This window comes from Loxodonta africana, chromosome 3, assembly GCF_030014295.1.
Source record: "Loxodonta africana isolate mLoxAfr1 chromosome 3, mLoxAfr1.hap2, whole genome shotgun sequence".
Lineage (NCBI taxonomy): Eukaryota > Metazoa > Chordata > Mammalia > Proboscidea > Elephantidae > Loxodonta > Loxodonta africana.
The window spans coordinates 99,169,398-99,188,404 of NC_087344.1; the positions used below are offsets into that span (position 1 = coordinate 99,169,398).

At 35.4% G+C, this 19,007-nt stretch overlaps 1 protein-coding gene across 3 annotated transcripts in view; it reads left to right on the top strand.

Moving 5' to 3' along the window:
* The window catches only part of HOOK1 (hook microtubule tethering protein 1), an 81,110-nt gene that overhangs the window by 44,937 nt on the left and 17,166 nt on the right, over nt 1-19,007 (top strand). For all 3 annotated transcript variants that reach the window (XM_010591227.3, XM_064282047.1, XM_023549534.2), the window contains 7 exons: nt 2,871-3,011; nt 4,120-4,321; nt 5,204-5,314; nt 8,141-8,228; nt 8,317-8,377; nt 14,381-14,521; nt 17,592-17,685. In XM_010591227.3, the coding sequence (XP_010589529.2) occupies nt 2,871-3,011; nt 4,120-4,321; nt 5,204-5,314; nt 8,141-8,228; nt 8,317-8,377; nt 14,381-14,521; nt 17,592-17,685 (838 nt within the window). The remainder of the gene's footprint in view (nt 1-2,870; nt 3,012-4,119; nt 4,322-5,203; nt 5,315-8,140; nt 8,229-8,316; nt 8,378-14,380; nt 14,522-17,591; nt 17,686-19,007) is intronic.

The window sequence follows — 19,007 nt, forward strand, 5'->3', positions numbered from 1 at the left end:
TCCCCATGCTCTGTTTGAATGACTGCCTCTTGGTCTGTGCACAGTTCCACATGAGTACAATTAAGTGTTCTGGAATTCTCATTCTCAATGTTATCCATCATTTTTTCTGATCCATATGGTCAAATGCCTTTGCATAGCCAGTAAAGCACAGGTAAAGATCCTTCTCGTATTCTCTGTTTTCAGCCAAGATCCATCTGATATCAACGATACCCCTTGTTCCACATCTTCTTCTGAATCCAGCTTCAATTTCTGGCAGTTTCCTGTTGATATACTGCTGCAACTGCTTTGGAATGATCTTCAACAAAATTTTACTTGGCATGATAATAATATCATTTGATAACGTCCACATTCTATTGTATCACCTTTCTTTGGAATGGGCACAGATATGGATCTCTTCCAGTCAGTTGGCCAGGTAGCTGCCTTCCAAATTTCTTGGCATAGACAGGTGAGCACATCCAGTGCTGCATCCATTTGTTGAAACATCTCGATTGGTGTTACGTCAGTTCCTGGAGCCTTGTTTTTCATCAGTGCCTCCAGTGCAGCTGGACTTCTTTCTTCAGTACCATTGGTTCTTGGTCATATGCATGCCCCTGAAGTAATTGAACGTTCACCAGTTCTTTTTGGTACAGTGACTCTGTGTATTCCTTCCGTCTGCTTTTGGTGCTTCCTGCGTCATTCAAAATTTTGCCTGTAGAATCCAAAATTGCAACTTGAAGCTTGAATTTTTTCTTCAGTTCTTTCAGCTTGAGAAGTGCTGAGCATGTTTTTCCTTTTTGGTTTTCTAATTCCAGGTCTGTACACATTCATTATAATATTTTACTTCTCAAGCTGCCCTTTGAAATCTTTTGTTTAGCTCTTTTGCTTCATCATTTCTTCCATTTGCTTTAGCTACTCTTATGTTGAAGAGCAAGTTACAGAGTCTCTGCTGACATCCAGTTAGGTCTTTTCTTTCTTTCCTGTCGTTTTTAATGACCTTTTGCATTCTTCAAATATAGTGTCCTTGATGTCTTCCCATGACTTGTCTGGTCGTAGTCATTAATGTTCAATACGTTGAAGCTATTCTTGAGACGGTCTTAAAATTCTGGTGGGATATTCCATTGCTGTCGAGTTGATTCCGGCTCATCGCGACCATATAGGACAGAGTAGAAGTGCCCCAGAGAGTTTCCAAGGGGTGCCTAGTGGATTTGAGCTGCCAAGCTTTTGGTTAGCAGCCATAGCTCTTAACGACTACGCCATCAGGGCTTCCGGATGAGATGTACTGAAGGTCACGTTTTGGCTCTTATGGACTTGTTTTCCAGTATCATAGCAACACAGAAGCCACCATAGTATAACAAATTCACAGGCACGTGGTGGTTACTCTTCCTAGAAACCAAAACCTGTTGCCGTCGAGTTGATTCCGACTCATAGTGACACCAATAGGACAGAGTAGAACTGCCCCGAAGGGCTTCTAAGGAGTGGCTATTGGATTTGAACTGCTGACCTTTTGATTAGCAGCCGAGATCTTGACCACTACGTCACCAGGGCTCCACTCTTCCTAGAGGTTTATTATTTTTATCAATCTTTTTCAAAGCATCCTTATTTTATTACTCATCATGTATTTTATTATGACGAATGTTCCATGTGCACCTGTAAAGAATGCGTATTTTATAATTGTTGGCTGAAGTGTTTATAAATATCAATTGTATCCAGTTAGTTAATAGTGTTGTTCATATCTCTTTTCTATTTTGCTGTTGTATTTAGTTGCCTTCGAATTGTTTTTTACTCATAGCAACCCCATGTGGCAGAGCAGAACTGACCCGTAGGGTTTTCTGGGCTGTAATCTGAGCTGTAATCAGGTCTTTCTCCCATGGAGCTGCTGGGTGGGTCCAAACTGCCAACCTTTTGGTTAGCAGCCGAGCATGAACAATTGCTCCTTAAAAACAAAAAATACCAAACCCATTGCTGTTGAGTAGATTCCGAATCACAGTGACCCTATAGAACTGCCCCCATAGGGTTTCCAAGGAGCACCTGGTGAATTCGAACTGCCCACCTTTGGGTTAATAGCTGAAACACTTAACTCCTACACCACCAGGGTTCCCATTGCTCCTTAGTTCCATCAGTATTGAGAGACTGGTATTAAAATCTTAACAGTGATTAGAATTTATATATTTCTTCCTTTGGTTCTATCAATTTTTGCTTCATATATTTTGAAACTGTTACTATGTGTATACACATTTATGATATGTCTTTTTGATGAATTGAGACTTTTATAAATTGAAGTATCTGTATATTTGAGCTTTGCTTTTTATACAGTCTTATAATATCTGCCTATTGCAATCTTTAGTCAGTTTTCATTTTATGTAATTATTGTTATGGTTGTATTTAGGTTTATTTTGCTGTTTTTCATTTGGCTCATGTGTTCCTTTGTTCTTCTTTTCCTCCTTTCTTTTGGGTTAATCAAATACCTTTTTAATATTTGATTTTATTAATTTTTTTTGTTGCTATAGGGTTTGAAGTATTCATTCTTAATTTATCACAGTCTACTTAGCATTAACATTTCACCATTTTACATGCTGTGTATATGTTTGAGTAGTTTTCATTATATAGCTTATGCATTTTATCTTCATAACTGGAAATTAAGATGTGTTAGAAGTTGAGATAAAACTAAGCACAGTGTTCCAGAAGATGAAAATTCAGAACATTAAGTTTACTTCTCAAGTCTATTTCAGAACCAAAAACCCAAAAGCCTATTTCTTTAGTCTTTCCTCTTTTGAATGTAGAATTTTAAGTAACATTTTAAAAGTGTGTGTTATTTAGTAAACGCATGTTTCAGATGGGGAAAAAATGATGTAAATTACGTTGTAAATACTTGTTTGGTTTCTTTATGTAAGGCTTGAAGCTGCAAAAGATGATTACCGTGTTCACTGTGAAGAGCTTGAAAAGCAACTAATTGAATTTCAACACAGGAATGATGAATTGACTTGTCTTGCTGAAGAAACACGAGCCCTGAAAGATGAAATAGATGTTCTTAGGTATGGCATGTCTAAATATAATTATATCACTTCTAAGTTATTACTTAGTAAATTTGGGTATTCCATATTTTTAATTAGAGATTCTTAGAGTTATCACTGGTGTATCAAGCTTGATCAGTTTTGATCTGAACTCCTAGTTTTTACTTCTTTTATGCTTGCTTATAGTAATTGAAGTTTAATGATAAGATTCTATTCTTTAGACATTTTCTTATTAGAACCCACAAACCCAAATACCTTTTTCTTACACTTTTGTAACTGAGTTACTTTTAGATATATTTACCTTGACATCACTGTAGTCATTAGTATATTTTGTGAAAGTATTATGTAAAATGTGTTCTTACAATTCATATTTTGGCATTTGACAAAATATAGATAACTGTAGATAGGAATCCTAATATTTATTTCAGGGAGAATTGTCAATTCTGTGAAATGTCACTCAAGCAAACAGATTATCCACATGATCTTCACATTTTCTATTAATTTTTATTAATTAGTAGGTTTTGTTTGCAGTTTCAATGCCATTTGGGGAAGAAAATCTTTCTAACCATTTGTACCTGCATGTGATTTGGTTTGTTTCTTTGTTTGGGTTCCCCCCCCCCACCCCGCCCACCCCAGCTCCATTGGTAGGATAACCGCAACTCTTAAGGGAAGTATTTTTCTAGACAATCATATTTATAAGTTGAGTCAACTTCCTAAGTATATCAAATACCTAGAATAAAGCTACACTAAATGACATGCACAAAGCAAGGTTGGGCCCATAAGCTACGGGGGAATTCAGACACATTTCAGTTGTCCATTCTTTTCTTACACAATATACTAGTAAATAAAACAGTTTAATAATTTAGCATGTCAAATTTGGAGCTTTTTTTTTTTTTTTTTTTTTTGATGTCTTTACAGCAAAAAGATTGAACTTTAGACTGTTTTTAGGCCTGAGTCATTTTCCAAAGTTTTTACTCAGTTTGGAGCTTCCGGTTCTCTGTCTCTTTCTTTCTTTCTTTTGCTATAGCCAGTTGATAGTTTATTTGGAAGACTCATTTTACAGCCTGAATAAATTGTTAGGTCTGTTTATTAGTTGTTACATAGTAATGTTTGGTTTTCATTATTATAGGGCTACCTCTGATAAAGCAAATAAACTGGAGTCAACAGTTGAAATATATCGTCAGAAACTACAAGATCTGAATGACCTTCGCAAGCAGGTGAAAACTTTACAAGAAACAAACATGATGTATATGCATAATACAGTCAGCTTAGAAGAAGAATTAAAGAAGGCAAATGCAGCACGTACACAATTAGAAACATATAAGAGGCAGGTAAGAAAAAATTTTAATCGATAAAATTGAAAGATCTCAACTTCGTTATCCTATTTGATCTTTTAAGGATGATACAGAGCTGTAAAAGCATTATATATAGACAGCTGTGAACTTAATGTTATTAAAAATTTATTTGTAATTTTAATTCATAGGTTAATAATTGAGTTTGAATTATGTCAGTCTTTTAGCTTTTTATTGCATTCTGAGCTTGTGTGTGTGTGTTTTGTTTTTTGTTTTTTTTGGACACCGTGTTGTTTATTAGCATTTCTGGTAACCAGTGGTAAATGCATAAAAAATAGAGCCGTACACTAAAATGTTGTTTTGCTATTTAGCAAACAACCTAGAGAAATTTTAGAGTAGAAAGCTGATATTTTTTACTAAAGTATCATTTGAGTACTTTAAAATTTATGCTAATTTTTCTTATTTATATGCTACTTTCCACAAATATTTAGAATTTAACTATAATCTTAGCATAAATATCTTATTTCCAACTTAGTTTTCTCATTTATTCAACTCTGAAAAGTTAGATATGAATATTGCAGGTAGTCCCGGCTTATGGATGTATTCAAGTTATGACAAACCATATTTATGAAAGTCTGTTTATTTTTTTATCTTATTATCATTAGTAATATGTACTACATACAATTTTATCTATAAGTTTATATGTAATATTTCCAACCACCAAAGACAAAGATCAGATTTATAAAGATAATAATAATAACAGGCGGTAATAACGAAAACTAAAAAAAGGAGGCATTTAACTTGCATCAGAACCGACTTACTAAGGTGTGTTAGAATGGAACCCCTGCGTAAGTCAGGGACTACCTGTGTATACTGTTATACTGTTATTTTGCCGAATTTTACTCTTATTTCTGACAAAAGGTTCAGGATCTTCACACTAAACTTTCCTCGGAATCCAAAAGGGCAGACACGCTAGCATTTGAAATGAAGCGACTTGAAGAAAAACATGAAGCTTTAATTAAGGAAAAAGAGGTAAACATGAATATAATTGTTAAGGAATATCTTTCTTCTTTTAAACTGCTTTTGGTATTCTTTGAATGGAAGTGATATCAGTCACTCCCTCTGTCTTTCCCTAAATTGAATTGTTGGTGTAAAATAAAGTCTTATAAAAGTGACTATCATTTCTTCATACAGTTTTGCCAGCTTCCTTCACAAGGGAAGATGAAGACCCAGATCCAAGGTCATATGTCTTGGCGCATGTTTTCCTAACGAAGAGCCTCTCAGTTTTTTGAGAGCAAGGGCCATACAGCTTAATTAAGATATAATTTACTACCATAAATTTCACCCATTTAAAGTATTCAGTTCAGTAGTGTTTAGTATATTCACAAAGTGTACGTCATCACCACAGTAATGTTAGAACACTCTCATCACTCCAGTAAGAAACCCCATATGCATTAGCAGCCACTGTCATCCCCACCAACTGTAGCAATTATTAGTCTACTTTCTGTTGCTATAGATGTGCCCATTTTTGTCCAGAATATGTAATCATACACTTTGTGTTTTTTGTGACTGTCTTCTTTCACATAGTGTAGTGTTTTTAAGGTTCATCTATGTTGTAACATGTCGTTACTCAATTCTTTTTTTATTGTTGAAAATTCTGCTTTATGGATATAGCACACTTTGTTATCCATTCGTCAGTTCATGGACATTTGGGATGTTTTCACTTTTTGACTATTATCAATAAGGGTGTTAGGAACATTCATGTACACACTTCTGTGTGAACATAAGTTTTTATTTCCCTTCAGTATATACCTGGGAGTTGTATTGCCAGGGAGTTCCTGGGTGTAAACACTTGGCTACTCACCAAAAGGTTGGCAATTCATACCCACTCAGAGGCATCTTGGCAGAAAGACTTGGCAATCTACTTCCAAAAGATCACAGCCACTGAAAGCCGTATGAAGTGCAGTTCTACCCTGAAACACATGGGGTCACCAAACACTGGAATTGACTCATTGGCAACTGGCTTTTTTTTTTTTTTTTATATTGCCAGGTCGTGTGGTAACTATGTTTAACCTTTTAATTAACTGCCAGACTGTTTTCTAAAAGGAGATGAGCCATCTTTCACCTTCTTCAGCAATTTCTGAGGGTTCTAATTTCTCCGTCTTCCTGCCAACGCTTATTTTCTGTTGTTGTTTGTTTAGGTTTTTTCTCTTTTTTTAGCTATTTGTTTGTTTTTTTAGCTGTCTAGTGGATGTGAGGAAACCCTTGTGGCATAGTGGTTAAGTGCTACGGCTGCTAACCAAAAGGTTGGCAGTTCGAATCCACCAGGCGCTCCTTGGAAACCCTGTGGGGCAGTTCCACTCTGTCCTATAGGGTCGCTGTGAGTCGGAATTGACGTGACAGCAATCGGTTTTGTTTTTTGTTTTTTTTAGTGGATGTGAAGTGTACCCTCATTGTTTTTTTGTTTTTTTAATTTATATTTCCCTAATGACTGATGCTGAGCATCATCTTACGTGTTTTGGCCATTTGTAAATCTTCTTTGGAGAAATGTCTATTTAAACTCTGCCCATTTTTTTAATTAGTTATTTGTCTTTTAATTATTGAGTTGTCTTTATATATTGTGGATACAAATCTCTTGTCAGATATATGACTTGGAAATATTTTCTCCCGTTTTGTGGGTTGTCTTCTCATTTTCTTGCTGGTATTATTTGTGGCACAAAAGTTTTTCATTTTGACTAAATCCAAGTTACCTATTTTTTTTTTCTTTTATAATTTTGTTGCCTATGCTTTTGGTGACATTTCTGAGAAACCATTGTCTAACCCAGGGTCACCAAGACATACTCATATGTTTTCTTCTCAAAGTATTATAGTTTTAGTTCTTACATTTAGTCTGTGATCCATTTTTACTTTTTGTGTATGGTACGAGGTAAGGTTTAGCAACATCATGATAAATGGAGAAAATACTGAAGTTGTCAAGAATTTCATTTTACTTGGGTCCACAATCAAGTCCCATGGAAGCCGCAGTCAAGAAATCAAATGATGCGTTGCATTGGGCATATTGGCTGCAAAAGACCTCTTTAAAATGTTAAAAAGCAAAGATGTCACTTTGAGGACAAAGGTATGCCAGACCCAAACCAGGGTATTTTCAATTGCCTCATGCATGCAATAGCTGGACAGTGAATAAGGAAGACTGAAAAAGAATTGATGCCTTTGAATTATGGTGTTGGTGAAGAGTATTGAATATACCATGGACTGCCAGAGGAACGAACAAATCTATTTTGGAAGAAGTACACCCAGAATGCTCCTTAGAAGTGAGAATGGCACAGACCGTGGTGTTTTGTTCTGTTGTACATAGGGTCGTTATGAGTTGGAACCAACTCAACCTAACAACAGCATTCCATTTTGAAGATGTGAATACAAAGCCAAAGAGTTAAGTAACTTGCCCAGATAATATAGCTCAGATAATGTGCCTAGGGAGTGGTGAAACTAATTTAAACCAGAGTCCAGTTTGCCTCCAAAGTCCATGCTGATTTCATTACCCTACAATTGCAAATTTGTGCTCTGTGAGTCAAAATCAACTCAGTAGCCATGGGCTTGTTTTTTTTTGGTTACATAATTGTATTCATTTGGCTCAAAGTTAAACTATCTAACAGAGAAATTGCCTGTCATGTGTTGTATAAAGGTTATTTATGTGACTTATGCAAGAGAAAATTGGCCTCTTAGCACTAAAACAAAAACATTTCCATTTTAAATTAAACCACAATTATAAAATATCTTATGATAAATTACTGTAAGTATAAAGTATATTACTTATGGGCAGAATTAAATATTTTGCTGACATCCGCAATTCTTTTTTAGAGACTAATAGAACAGCGTGATACTCTAAAAGAAACAAATGAGGAGCTCCGATGTTCAAAAGTGCAACAGGATCACCTAAACCAAACAGGTGAATTCTGTTAGATTAGAAGTCTTTTTTTTTAATTTTCTTAATAGTAGAAATGAAATGAAATACTAATCTGGTTTTTCTTGTTTAGATACATCTGCCACAAAAAATTATGAGACTCTTGCTGCTGAAATTATGCCTGTGGAATATAGGTAATTTTTTTTTATTAATTGATAATCTGTATTTTGAAATATTACAGATGTGATTTTTTATACATTTCTGAACTTTTAAAACTTTATGAATTATAAAAATTGTCTTATACTTCCTATGTCAGATTGTTGTTGCTGCCTCAACAATTTTAAAATTTATCTGATGTGAAAATTCTACAAACTATCTGAATAACATATCCTGGTTTTCATAGCATGACCTTCATTGTGTTGAAATTATTTATTTTCCTATTTTTGAACTCTATGGAAAGCCCTTTCAGTACGCAGCATTCAAATCCACATGGGTGAAAGATACTGTCAATAATGGGAGGAGAATTAAACAGAAATTAAATAAAATAAAAATTTTAGAGGTTTCTCTTGACCCCGGTTTTATCTTGGTCTTTCATTGCTGTGTTTACTTCTAGCCATTTGACCAACCTTGCATTTTTATGGTTTTCTTTTCATTTTGGGGAGGCACGTTCACTTATTTAAATTAAAATTTTATTCACTCTTTGTTCAAACAGCTTCATTGAGACATAATTCGTGTACAGTATGATTCACTCATTTAAAACACACAATTCAGTGAGTTTTAGTATATTCACAGAATTGTGCAACTATTGCTACTATCTAATTTTAGAACATTTTCATCACCCCAAAAAGAAACCTCATACCCATTAGCAGTCATTTCCCAATCCTACCTTTACCTCACATCAGCATCAAGCAACCAATAATCTTTCTGTCTCTATAGATTTCCCTGTTCTGGACATTTCATAAAAATGAAATCATACATTATGTGGTCTTTTGTGACTGGATTCTTTTCATTTGGCGTGTTTTTTTCAAGATTTAACCATAATGTGTACTTAATTCTTTTTAATTGCTGAATTATATTCTGTATGTAATTTGTGTGTGGTCGCTATGAGTCAGAATTGACTCGACGGCAGTGGTTTTTTTTTTAATTTGGAACAAGGACCTGGCGATCTACTTCTTAAAAAAATTGGCCAGTGAAAACCTTATGAATAGCAGTAGTACGCTGTCTGATGTAGTGCCAGAAGATGAGCCCCTCAGGTTGGAAGGCACTCAAAAGAGGACTGGGGAAGAGCTGCCCAGTAGAGTCTACTTAAGTGACGTGGATGGGGTAAAGCTTTCAGAACCTCCATTAGCTGATGTGGCACGATTGAAAATGAGAAGAAACAGCTGCAAACATCCATTAATAATCGGAACATGGAATGCACAGAGTATGAACCTGGGAAAATCGAAGTTGTCAAAAATGATATGGGACGCATAAACATTGATAACCCAGGCATTAGTGAGCTGAAATGGACTGGTATTGGCCATATTGAATCTGACAGTCATGTTGTCCTATGCCAGGAATGACAAATTAAAGCAAAATTGGCATCATGTTCATTGTCAAAAAGAACATTTCAAGATCTATCCTGAAGTACAACTCTGTCAGTGATAGAATAATATCCATACGCCTACAGGAAGACCAGTTCACATGACTATTATTCAAATTCACCCAAAAAACCATTAAAACCAAAGATGAAGAAATTGATTTCTACCAATTTTTGCAGTCTGAAATTGATCAAACATGGAAACAAGATGCATTGATAATTGCTGGTGATTTGAATGTGAAAGTTGGAAACGAAGAAGGATGGGTAGTTGGAAAGCATGGCCGTGGTGATAGAAATGATGCTAGAGATCACGTGATAGAATTTTCAAGACCAGCAACCTATTCATTGGAAATATCTTTTTTCAGTAACATAAATAGCGACTATACACATGGACCTTGCTGGATGGAATATACAGAAATCAAATCAACTACATCTGTGGAAAGAGATGATGGAGAAGCTCAATAATAGAACAAGGCCAAGGGCCAACTGAGGAACAGACCATCAATTGCTTAAATGCAAGTTCAAGTTGAAGCTGAATAAAATTAAAGTAAGTCCTTGAGAGCCACAGTACAACCTTGAGTATATCCCATCTGAATTTAGAGACCATCTCAAGAATAGATTTGACACACTGAACACTAATGACCAAAGACCAGATGAGTTGTGGGATGATACCAAGGACATCATACTTGAAGAAAGCAAAAGGTTATTAGACAGACAGGAAAGAAAAAAGAGACCAAAATGGATGTCAGAAGATACTCTGAAAGTTGCACTTGAATGTAGAGTAGCTAAAGTGAGTGGAAAGAACAATGAAGTATAAGAGCTGAATAGGAGATTCCAAAGGGCAGCTCAGGAAGACAAAGTATTAGAAGGACATGTGGAAGACCTGGAGTTAGAAAACCAGGAAGGAAGAACACACTCAGCACTTCTCAAGCTGAAAGAACTGAACAAAAAATTCAATCCTGGAGTTCTAATACTGAAGGATTCTACATGGAAAATATTGAATGACTCAGGAAGCATTAGAAGATGGAAGGAATATACAGGGTTACTGTGCCAAAAAGAATTGGTTGGTGTTCATGCGTTTCAGGAGGTAGCATATAATCTGATGGTATTAAAAGAAGTCCAGGTTGCACTAAAAGCATTGGTGAAAAACAAGACTACAGGAATTGATGGAATACCTGTTGAGATGTTTCAACAAATGAATACAATGCTGTAAGTGCTCACTCATCTATGCCAAGAAATTTGGAAGACTAACTGACTGGAAGAGATCCATATTTGTGCCCATTCCAAAGAAAGGTGATCTAACAGAATTATCAAACAGTGTCGTTATCACACGTGAATAAAATTTTGTTGAAGATGACTAAAAAATGGTTGCAACACTAACTATATCAACAGGGAACTGCCAGATTCAGAAGACAGTGAGGAATGAGGGATATCATCGTTGATGTCATGGATCTTGGCTTAAAGCAGAGAATACCATAAAGATGTTTTACTATGCAAAGGTATTTGACTTTGTGGATCGTAATAGATTATGGATAACATTATGAAAAATGAGAATTCCAGAACACTTAATTGTGCTCATGTGAAACCTGTATATAGATCAAGAGGCAGTCGTTTGAACAGAACAAAGGGGATACTGTGTGGTTTAAAATCAGGAGAAGTATGTGTCAGGATCATATCCTTTCACCATACTTAATTGGTCTGTATGCTGAACAAGTTCTCCAAGAAGCCAGACTATACGAAGAGGAATGTTGCATCAGGATTGGTGGAAGACTCATTAACAACATGTGATATGCAAATGACACAACCTGGCTTGCTGAAAGCACAGAGAACTTGAAGTGCTTACTTACGAAGATCAAAGACTGTAGCCTTCAGTAGGGATTATACCTCAACATAAAACAAAAACCCTCATAACTGGACCAATAAACAACATCATGATAAGTGGAGAAAAGATTGAAGTTGTCAAGGGTTTCGTTTTACTTGGATTCACAATCAACACCCATGGAAGCAACAGTCAAGAAATCAAAGGATGCATTGCATTGACACAGATGTCACTTTGAGGACTAAGGTGCACCTGACCCAGACTGGGGTATTTTCAATCGTCATATATGTATGTGGAAACTGGACAATAAATAAGGTAGACCGAAGACTTCATGCATTTGAATTATAGTGTTAACGAAGGGTATTGAATATACAATGGACTGCCAGAAGCACAAACAAATCTTAGAAGTACATTAGAAGCGAGGATTGTGAGACTTCATGGCACATACTTTGGACATGTTATCAGGAGGGACCAGTCTCTGGAGAGGGACATCATGCTTGGTAAAATAGAAGGTCAGTGAAAAAACAGGGAGGCTCTCAGTGAGATCATTAACATAGTCACTGCAGCGATGGACTCAAACATGGCAACGGTTGTGAGGATGGCACGGGACCGGGCATTATTTTGTTGTGTAGTACTTAGGGTTGATATGAGTCAGAGCTGATTCAGCTGCACCTAATACCAACAACAAACGTATGAATAATGTCTTATCTTGTTTTTTCATTCATTAGTTGATTGATATTTGGGTTGTTCCCACCTTTTTGTTATGAATAGTGCTGCTATGTGTGTTCATGTACAAATTTTTCTGCAGATACAGCTCTTCAGTTTATACCTACGAGTAGAGGTACTGGGTTATATGGTAACTGTATTTGATATTTTGAAGAACTGCCATACTCTTTTCTAAAGAAATTAAACAATTTTTCATTCTTACCAGCAATGTTTGAGGATTCCAGTTTTTTCATGTTCTTGCCAGTACTTGTTAATATCTGTTCTTTTTTTATGTAGCTGTATTTTGTCATAGTGAGTGTGAAGTGGTATTTCATTGTGGCTTTGATTTACATTTCTCTAACGACAGTGATGTTGACTATCTTTATGTGCTTAATGACCATTTGTGTATTTTCTTTGGAGAAATGTCTATTCAAATATTTTACTCATTTTTTATTTATGTCATTTGTCTTTTTATTATTGAGTTTTAAGAATCCTTTATATATCCTGGATATAAGTCTCTTGTCAGATACGTGATTTGTAGATATTTTCTCCCAATTCTGTAGGTTGTCTTTTCACTTTCTTAATGGTATTACTTGTAATACAATAGTTTTTTGCTTTTATGAAGCCGAAGTTACCTGAGTTTTTCTTTTGTTGCTTGTGCTTTTGGTGTCTTTTCTATGGAAACCATTGCCTAACTTAAGGTCACAAAGATTTAGGAGTTTCATAGCTCTTATATTTAGTCTGTGATCCATTATGAGTTAATTTTTATATATGGTGTGACATAGGGTTCAGCTTCACTGTTGTGCATGTGGAAATCTTGTTGTTCCAGCACCATTTAGTAAAAAGTCGTTTACTCTTTATACATCAGTTTTCAAAATTGAATTCTATATTTTATTTTCTAATATTTTTTAACTAAATTAATTTTGGAGAAACTGGATCATCACCAGAATTAAATATTTGACCCTAAGGTTCCTGGACATGCATTTTTTAGTTATTAATATCTAGTTGTTTTGGAAAGTCCTTCCAGTCTATTTTACATGTACCTGTAAGTAACCTTGTCACTTTTTTGCTAGGAGGTGAAGTCATGTACTACAGGATAGGAAAAAAAAAAAAAAAAAAAAACTTCTGAGGTTTATGCAAAGATGCTTTAGCTATAATTATGAGGCCCTGGTGGCACAGTGGTTAAAGGCTCAGGCTGCTAACCAAAAAGTTGGCAGTTTGAATCTATCAGCTGCTCCCTGGAAACCCTATGGGGCAGTTCTACTCTGTCTGATAGGGTCGCTGTAAGTCGGAACTGACTCAATGGCAACAGGTTAGGTTTTTTTTTAAAAAAAAAAAAGGTTTAAATATATTATGAAAGTATTAGAAGGTGAAAAGCGATATAACTAATAAACATGGTATTGTGTAAAGAGATTAGTTACTTTTCTTAACAGGGAAGTCAATCATCATTTTAAGAGTGATAATGTAAAAAATATGAGCCTGTATTTTAGAGTTAATGGCGCTAGGATTCAGATGAACAAAAACTGGCATAAATTGAAATCAGTTGGCTTTGAGGAATGGAATTTGCAAGGGCAGCAGGCTGAAGAGTATTACTTCTTATTTAATATCATTCCTATTTACATTTAAAAAAAAAAGTATGCATGTAAACCTTTAATAATTTTTCCCCAAAAGTAAAAATTTAGGTGCTGTCTTCTTACCATCATAAAAGTGTATTAAAAGTTTTAGACAAACTATAATCTTCTTAAATCTATTGATTTTTATTTTATGTTTTCTAAGAATATGCTTTATGTTGCCTTTGGTGGATAGTTTCTAAATTATGGAAGTAAAGTAATTCACATTATCCCTTTGGAATTTGCATAATAAATATTTAATGAAATGCAATCCTGTATATACCTGTACCTCAAAAAGTTTACTACTTGTTTTTTGAGGCAGTCTTGCAATGTACATTTTTCAAAAACAATAATTTTCGAGAACTTTGGTAGTATTTTAAAATTGCAGCTTGAGTGGACAAGAATTTCCTCTTTAAAAAAACTAAGAATGTGAAGACTATTACTTTTTAAAAATTAAAACACAAATTTTGCTTTTCAACATCAGGGAAGTATTTATTCGACTGCAGCATGAAAATAAGATGCTTCGCTTACAACAGGAAGGGACTGAGAATGAACGTATTGAAGAACTTCAGGAGCAGCTGGAGCAGAAGCACCGTAAAATGAATGAACTGGAAACCGATCAAAGGTGATATGCTTCTTTATAATATAATACCATGATAATTTTATTAACTAACTATAAATCTTGGTTCACAGAAGTGGAAAATAGTATTGTAGTTAAATTAGTTGGGGTTTTCTAGAATTCTGAATTTTTTGTTTGTAGTCTTACTACTATAAACTTCACCCATAAAACAAGTCAAGTGACTCATCCATTTCATTATAAAACTAATGGACTCATGGGCAACCCATTAATTTTAGCAGGCTTGGTCATCCAAGCTGTTCATATAGATGTCTTCGCAGTTGACAGAAAACTTAACATATGCATAAATGACAGTCTGGCTCTTTACGGTGGTCTGATGCAATAGGCTAAAATCAACGGGATGTAGATTTTGAAGTCAAATTTGAATTCTGCCTCTACTTTAGCTTATTAATAGTTTTGTCCTGGGCAAGTTACTTAAACCCGTTCACACTTGGTATTCTCACCTATAAATTGGGAGTGATATTTATTTGCAAGTTGTTATGAAGATTATAGAACTTCTGCTTAAAGCAGCTGGTACTTATCTAGTACCAATGAGGGACTCAAAACTGTAATAATAATAAAAATAGACAAAATTTATGTAGCCTTATATGCCAGGCACTTTTCTAGCCACTTTTTTATGTATTATTTGTATTTTCTCTTTAAGTGTAAGGAAGCAGAGGTTAAGTAACTTACCAAGGTTACAGAGCTAGTCAATCATAGATCCTACATTTGAACACTGTCAGCCTGGCTCCTGAGTCTCTGCTGTTAACCATTATGTTAACCTGCCTCTTATAAATAGCGCTCTTGTTACCAAGTATATTTGGATTGCTTTGTCCAGCCTTTGTTGAGCCTTAGAGACCTCAGAAGTCTGAGACACTTGAACCTTTTCTCTCTCAAACTTACATTAAAAAAAAAAAAAAACCAAACCCATTGCTATCAAGTTGATTCCTACTCACAGTGACCCTAAAGACAGAGTAGAACTGCCCCATAGAGTTTCCAAGGAGCACCCGGTGGATTCAAACTGCCGACCTTCTGATTAGCAACTGTAGCACTTAACTACTATGACACCAGGGTTTCCAGACTTGTATACATCCTGTTAAATCAGCTACAGTTAAAAGAAGAATAACATTGTAACTTTCTGATGAGATCATTAAATATTACAATCCAATACAATTTTATACCAATTGCTAGCACTGGAGATACTAAGTTTCAATTTTTAGGGAATTAATAATAGGAAGACAGACATGTGAATACATAATTATTACATATGTGACGACTACAATAGGAATATTATGATGGGCAGATATATGTGTCTTACATAGAGACAGACATACTTTTTTTATTGTACTTTAGATGAAGGTTTACAGAAAAAAACTATTTTCTCATTAAACAGTTAGTATACATATTGGTTTATGACATTGGTTAACGACCCCATGACATGTCAACATTCTCCCTTCTTGACCTTGGGTTCCCTATTACCAGCTTTCCTATCCCTTCCTGCCTTCTAGTCCTTGCCCCTGGGCTCTTGTGCCCCTTTAGTCTCTTTTTGTATGGGCCTGTCTAATTTTTGGCTGAGGGGTGAACCTCGGGAGTGACTTCATTACTTAACTAAAAGGGTGTCCAGGGGCCATACTCTCAGGGTTTCTCCAGTCTCTGTCAGGCCTGTAATTCTGGTCTTTTTTTGTGAGTTACAATTTTGTTCTACATTTTTCCAGCTCTGTCCAGGGCCCTGTATTGTGATCCCTGTCAGAACAGTAAGGTAGTCGTAGCCAGGCACCATCTAGCTGTACTGGACTCAGTCTGGTGGAGGTCGTGGTAGAAGATGTGGTCCATCAGTCCTTTGAGCTAACCTTTACCTTGTATGTTTAGTTTTCTTCATTCTTCCTTGCTACTGAGGGGGTGAGACCAGTGGAGTATCTTAGATGGCCGCTCACAGGCTTTTAAGACCCCAAACGCTACTCAACAAAGTAGAATGTAGAACATATTCTTTATAAAGGATGTTATGCCAGTCGAGCTAGATGTTTCCCGAGACATGTTCCCCACAGCCCTCAGCCCAGCAGTTCGATCCCTCAGGGAATTTGGATGTGAGAGATACTAACTCTTGCTGGTAACTTCCAGTGGAGACAACTTTTAAGCAGGATTTTAAAGAATGCAATTTTGCCAAGTTAAAATCTGCACTAGTTGCTAGTGTCAATCTCTTTAAAAAAAAAAAAAAGGTCACAAGGAAGTGTTGGGAAAATGGTGACCTTCCCCTTCTCCTAATACATGTTGAAATCTGAAACAGAAAAAGGAAAACTTGTTCTTATTTATTATAGAACTCTAGGAAAATTAAGCTAGATTTCTAATTTTTTTTTTTAATCAGGGAGTACAGTGCAGAAAATTTTACGGTTTTGCCCCTGATACATTAAGTACCTAAATTTTTTAATTTGGGTATATATGTTTTAAGGATAAAAATTTTTTTTTTTTAAGTATTTCCTTGGAAGTAACTTATTATACTAGATATTGCACCTAACTACAGATAATTATTCAACATTTCTTATTGCTATTAAATGTCTGTTTTATGAATTAAATTTCATGAATGTACCTTTAAATTGTAGATCCTTAACTACTTTGTTGTAGCCACTGTGTCAGTCCAGCACATTGAGGGTCTTCCTCTTTCATTGACCCCCTTCTTTATCAAGCATGATGTCCTTCTCTAGGGACTCGTCCCTCCTTATTACATATCCAAAGTACATTAGACGAAGTCTCACCATCCTCACATCCAAGGAGCACTCTGGCTGTACTGCTTCCAAGACAGACTTGTTCGTTCTTCTGGCAGTCCGTGATATGTTCAGTATTCTTCTCCAACACCATAATTCAAAGGCATCAATTCTTCTTTGGTCTTCTTATTCATTGACACAGTGGCTGCAATAATGGGCTTAAACAAAGCAACAATTGTGAAGATGGCACAGGACCAGGCAGTGTTTCGTTTTGTTGTACATAGGGTTGCTATGAGTCGAAACCAACTTGAAAACAACTAACAACAGCGACTATTTTGACTTTTAATAAAAATGAATACATATGACTCATCTTACAATAGGCTGAGCCAAGAACGAATCCGAGAATTGCAGCAGCAGATTGAAGACCTCCAGAAATCTTTACAGGAACAAGGCTCCAAGCCTGAAGGTGAAAGTGTAAGTAACTTAGAAATTATAATAACTTTACTGTGTATAGATGCTGTAATAGCAGGTCCTGATGCCCAAATTAATCTAGTATTTGAGTGTACCACCCTTATCACTGAGGGTACCATTAAATACCGTATATATCCACAGAATAGATGCAGTGATTTTGCCACCTTGCAGTCTATAAGTTGATCATATATACCATAAGGGGATTTCTGTCTGCCTTACTTCAACAGCTACATCTAAGTTCATGGTAATTCCTGATTGAGAACATGCTACAATTGAGGTCTTTGCAGTTCTGCTTAGATTCTAACAGGGCTGGACTGAGAAAAAACCCAAATGAGCATTGTCAACAGTCACAATTGAAGAAAATTTCTAATAGGAAATTAGAAAAGACAAACTGATTTCTACCAAAAGAGCATTCAAAACATGGGTTATACTGGCCACCGCAGGACAGAAACCTTAGTACAATCTTAGAGACTTCACCCCTGCCGCCCCCATTTCCTCCCTCCTTCCATACCAACTCAAGGTCTTGCCATCGTCTAATGGCTTTTGATGGCTGATATTGTGAGGGGGCAGAGATAAGGGGACTTAAAAGAGATCAAACTTAGCCCAACTCTGAATATACTTAGTAGTTTCTTTATAGCTTGATCTTGGTATATGTAGAAGAAAAGAAGCAATGATTGAGGAAGGTGTGTATTTCATTCAAAACAACAACAAAAATGATAGGGCTAGATGTGTGTTAGATAGATAATGATTGAGATTAGAGAGAATGTTAGTAAGTATTCCCATATTGATGGGGGAGGAAACTATGCAGACTAAGTAAAGAAATGAAAAGGAAGATTGAAAGACTAGCATTTCCCTTCTGTCTTTTGTATCCTTTATATGATTTTCTCGTTTTTCCCTGGGGGCTTGGAAAATGGAAATGGTCTCATGCATGGTGGCATCTCATATGTGCATATATACAGTATTGTACAAGTTTTTTTTAAGCCATATTAGAGAATACTTTTAAAATGGAATCTATTTTGGGGACTAAATTTTGGATGAAAGTATTATAAAGGGTTTAAACTTCTTGATCTTTTTTTTTTATAATTTATTGGTGCCCAAATCGTATTTCAGATTGCACATTTTAAACCTTTCAGCTATTCAGTAGATTCAGAACTACTATTATAATTTAAATTTTTTTGAAGAGGAACTTATATTTTCTAAATTTTTGTTTTTTAACAAAATCCAATTGCCTCATTAACAGTAAAGTGTTGCTTTTATAAGGATATAACTTTGGTGTTAATATTAAAATGTTTTCATTTTAATGATATCAATGTTTAATTATTTCA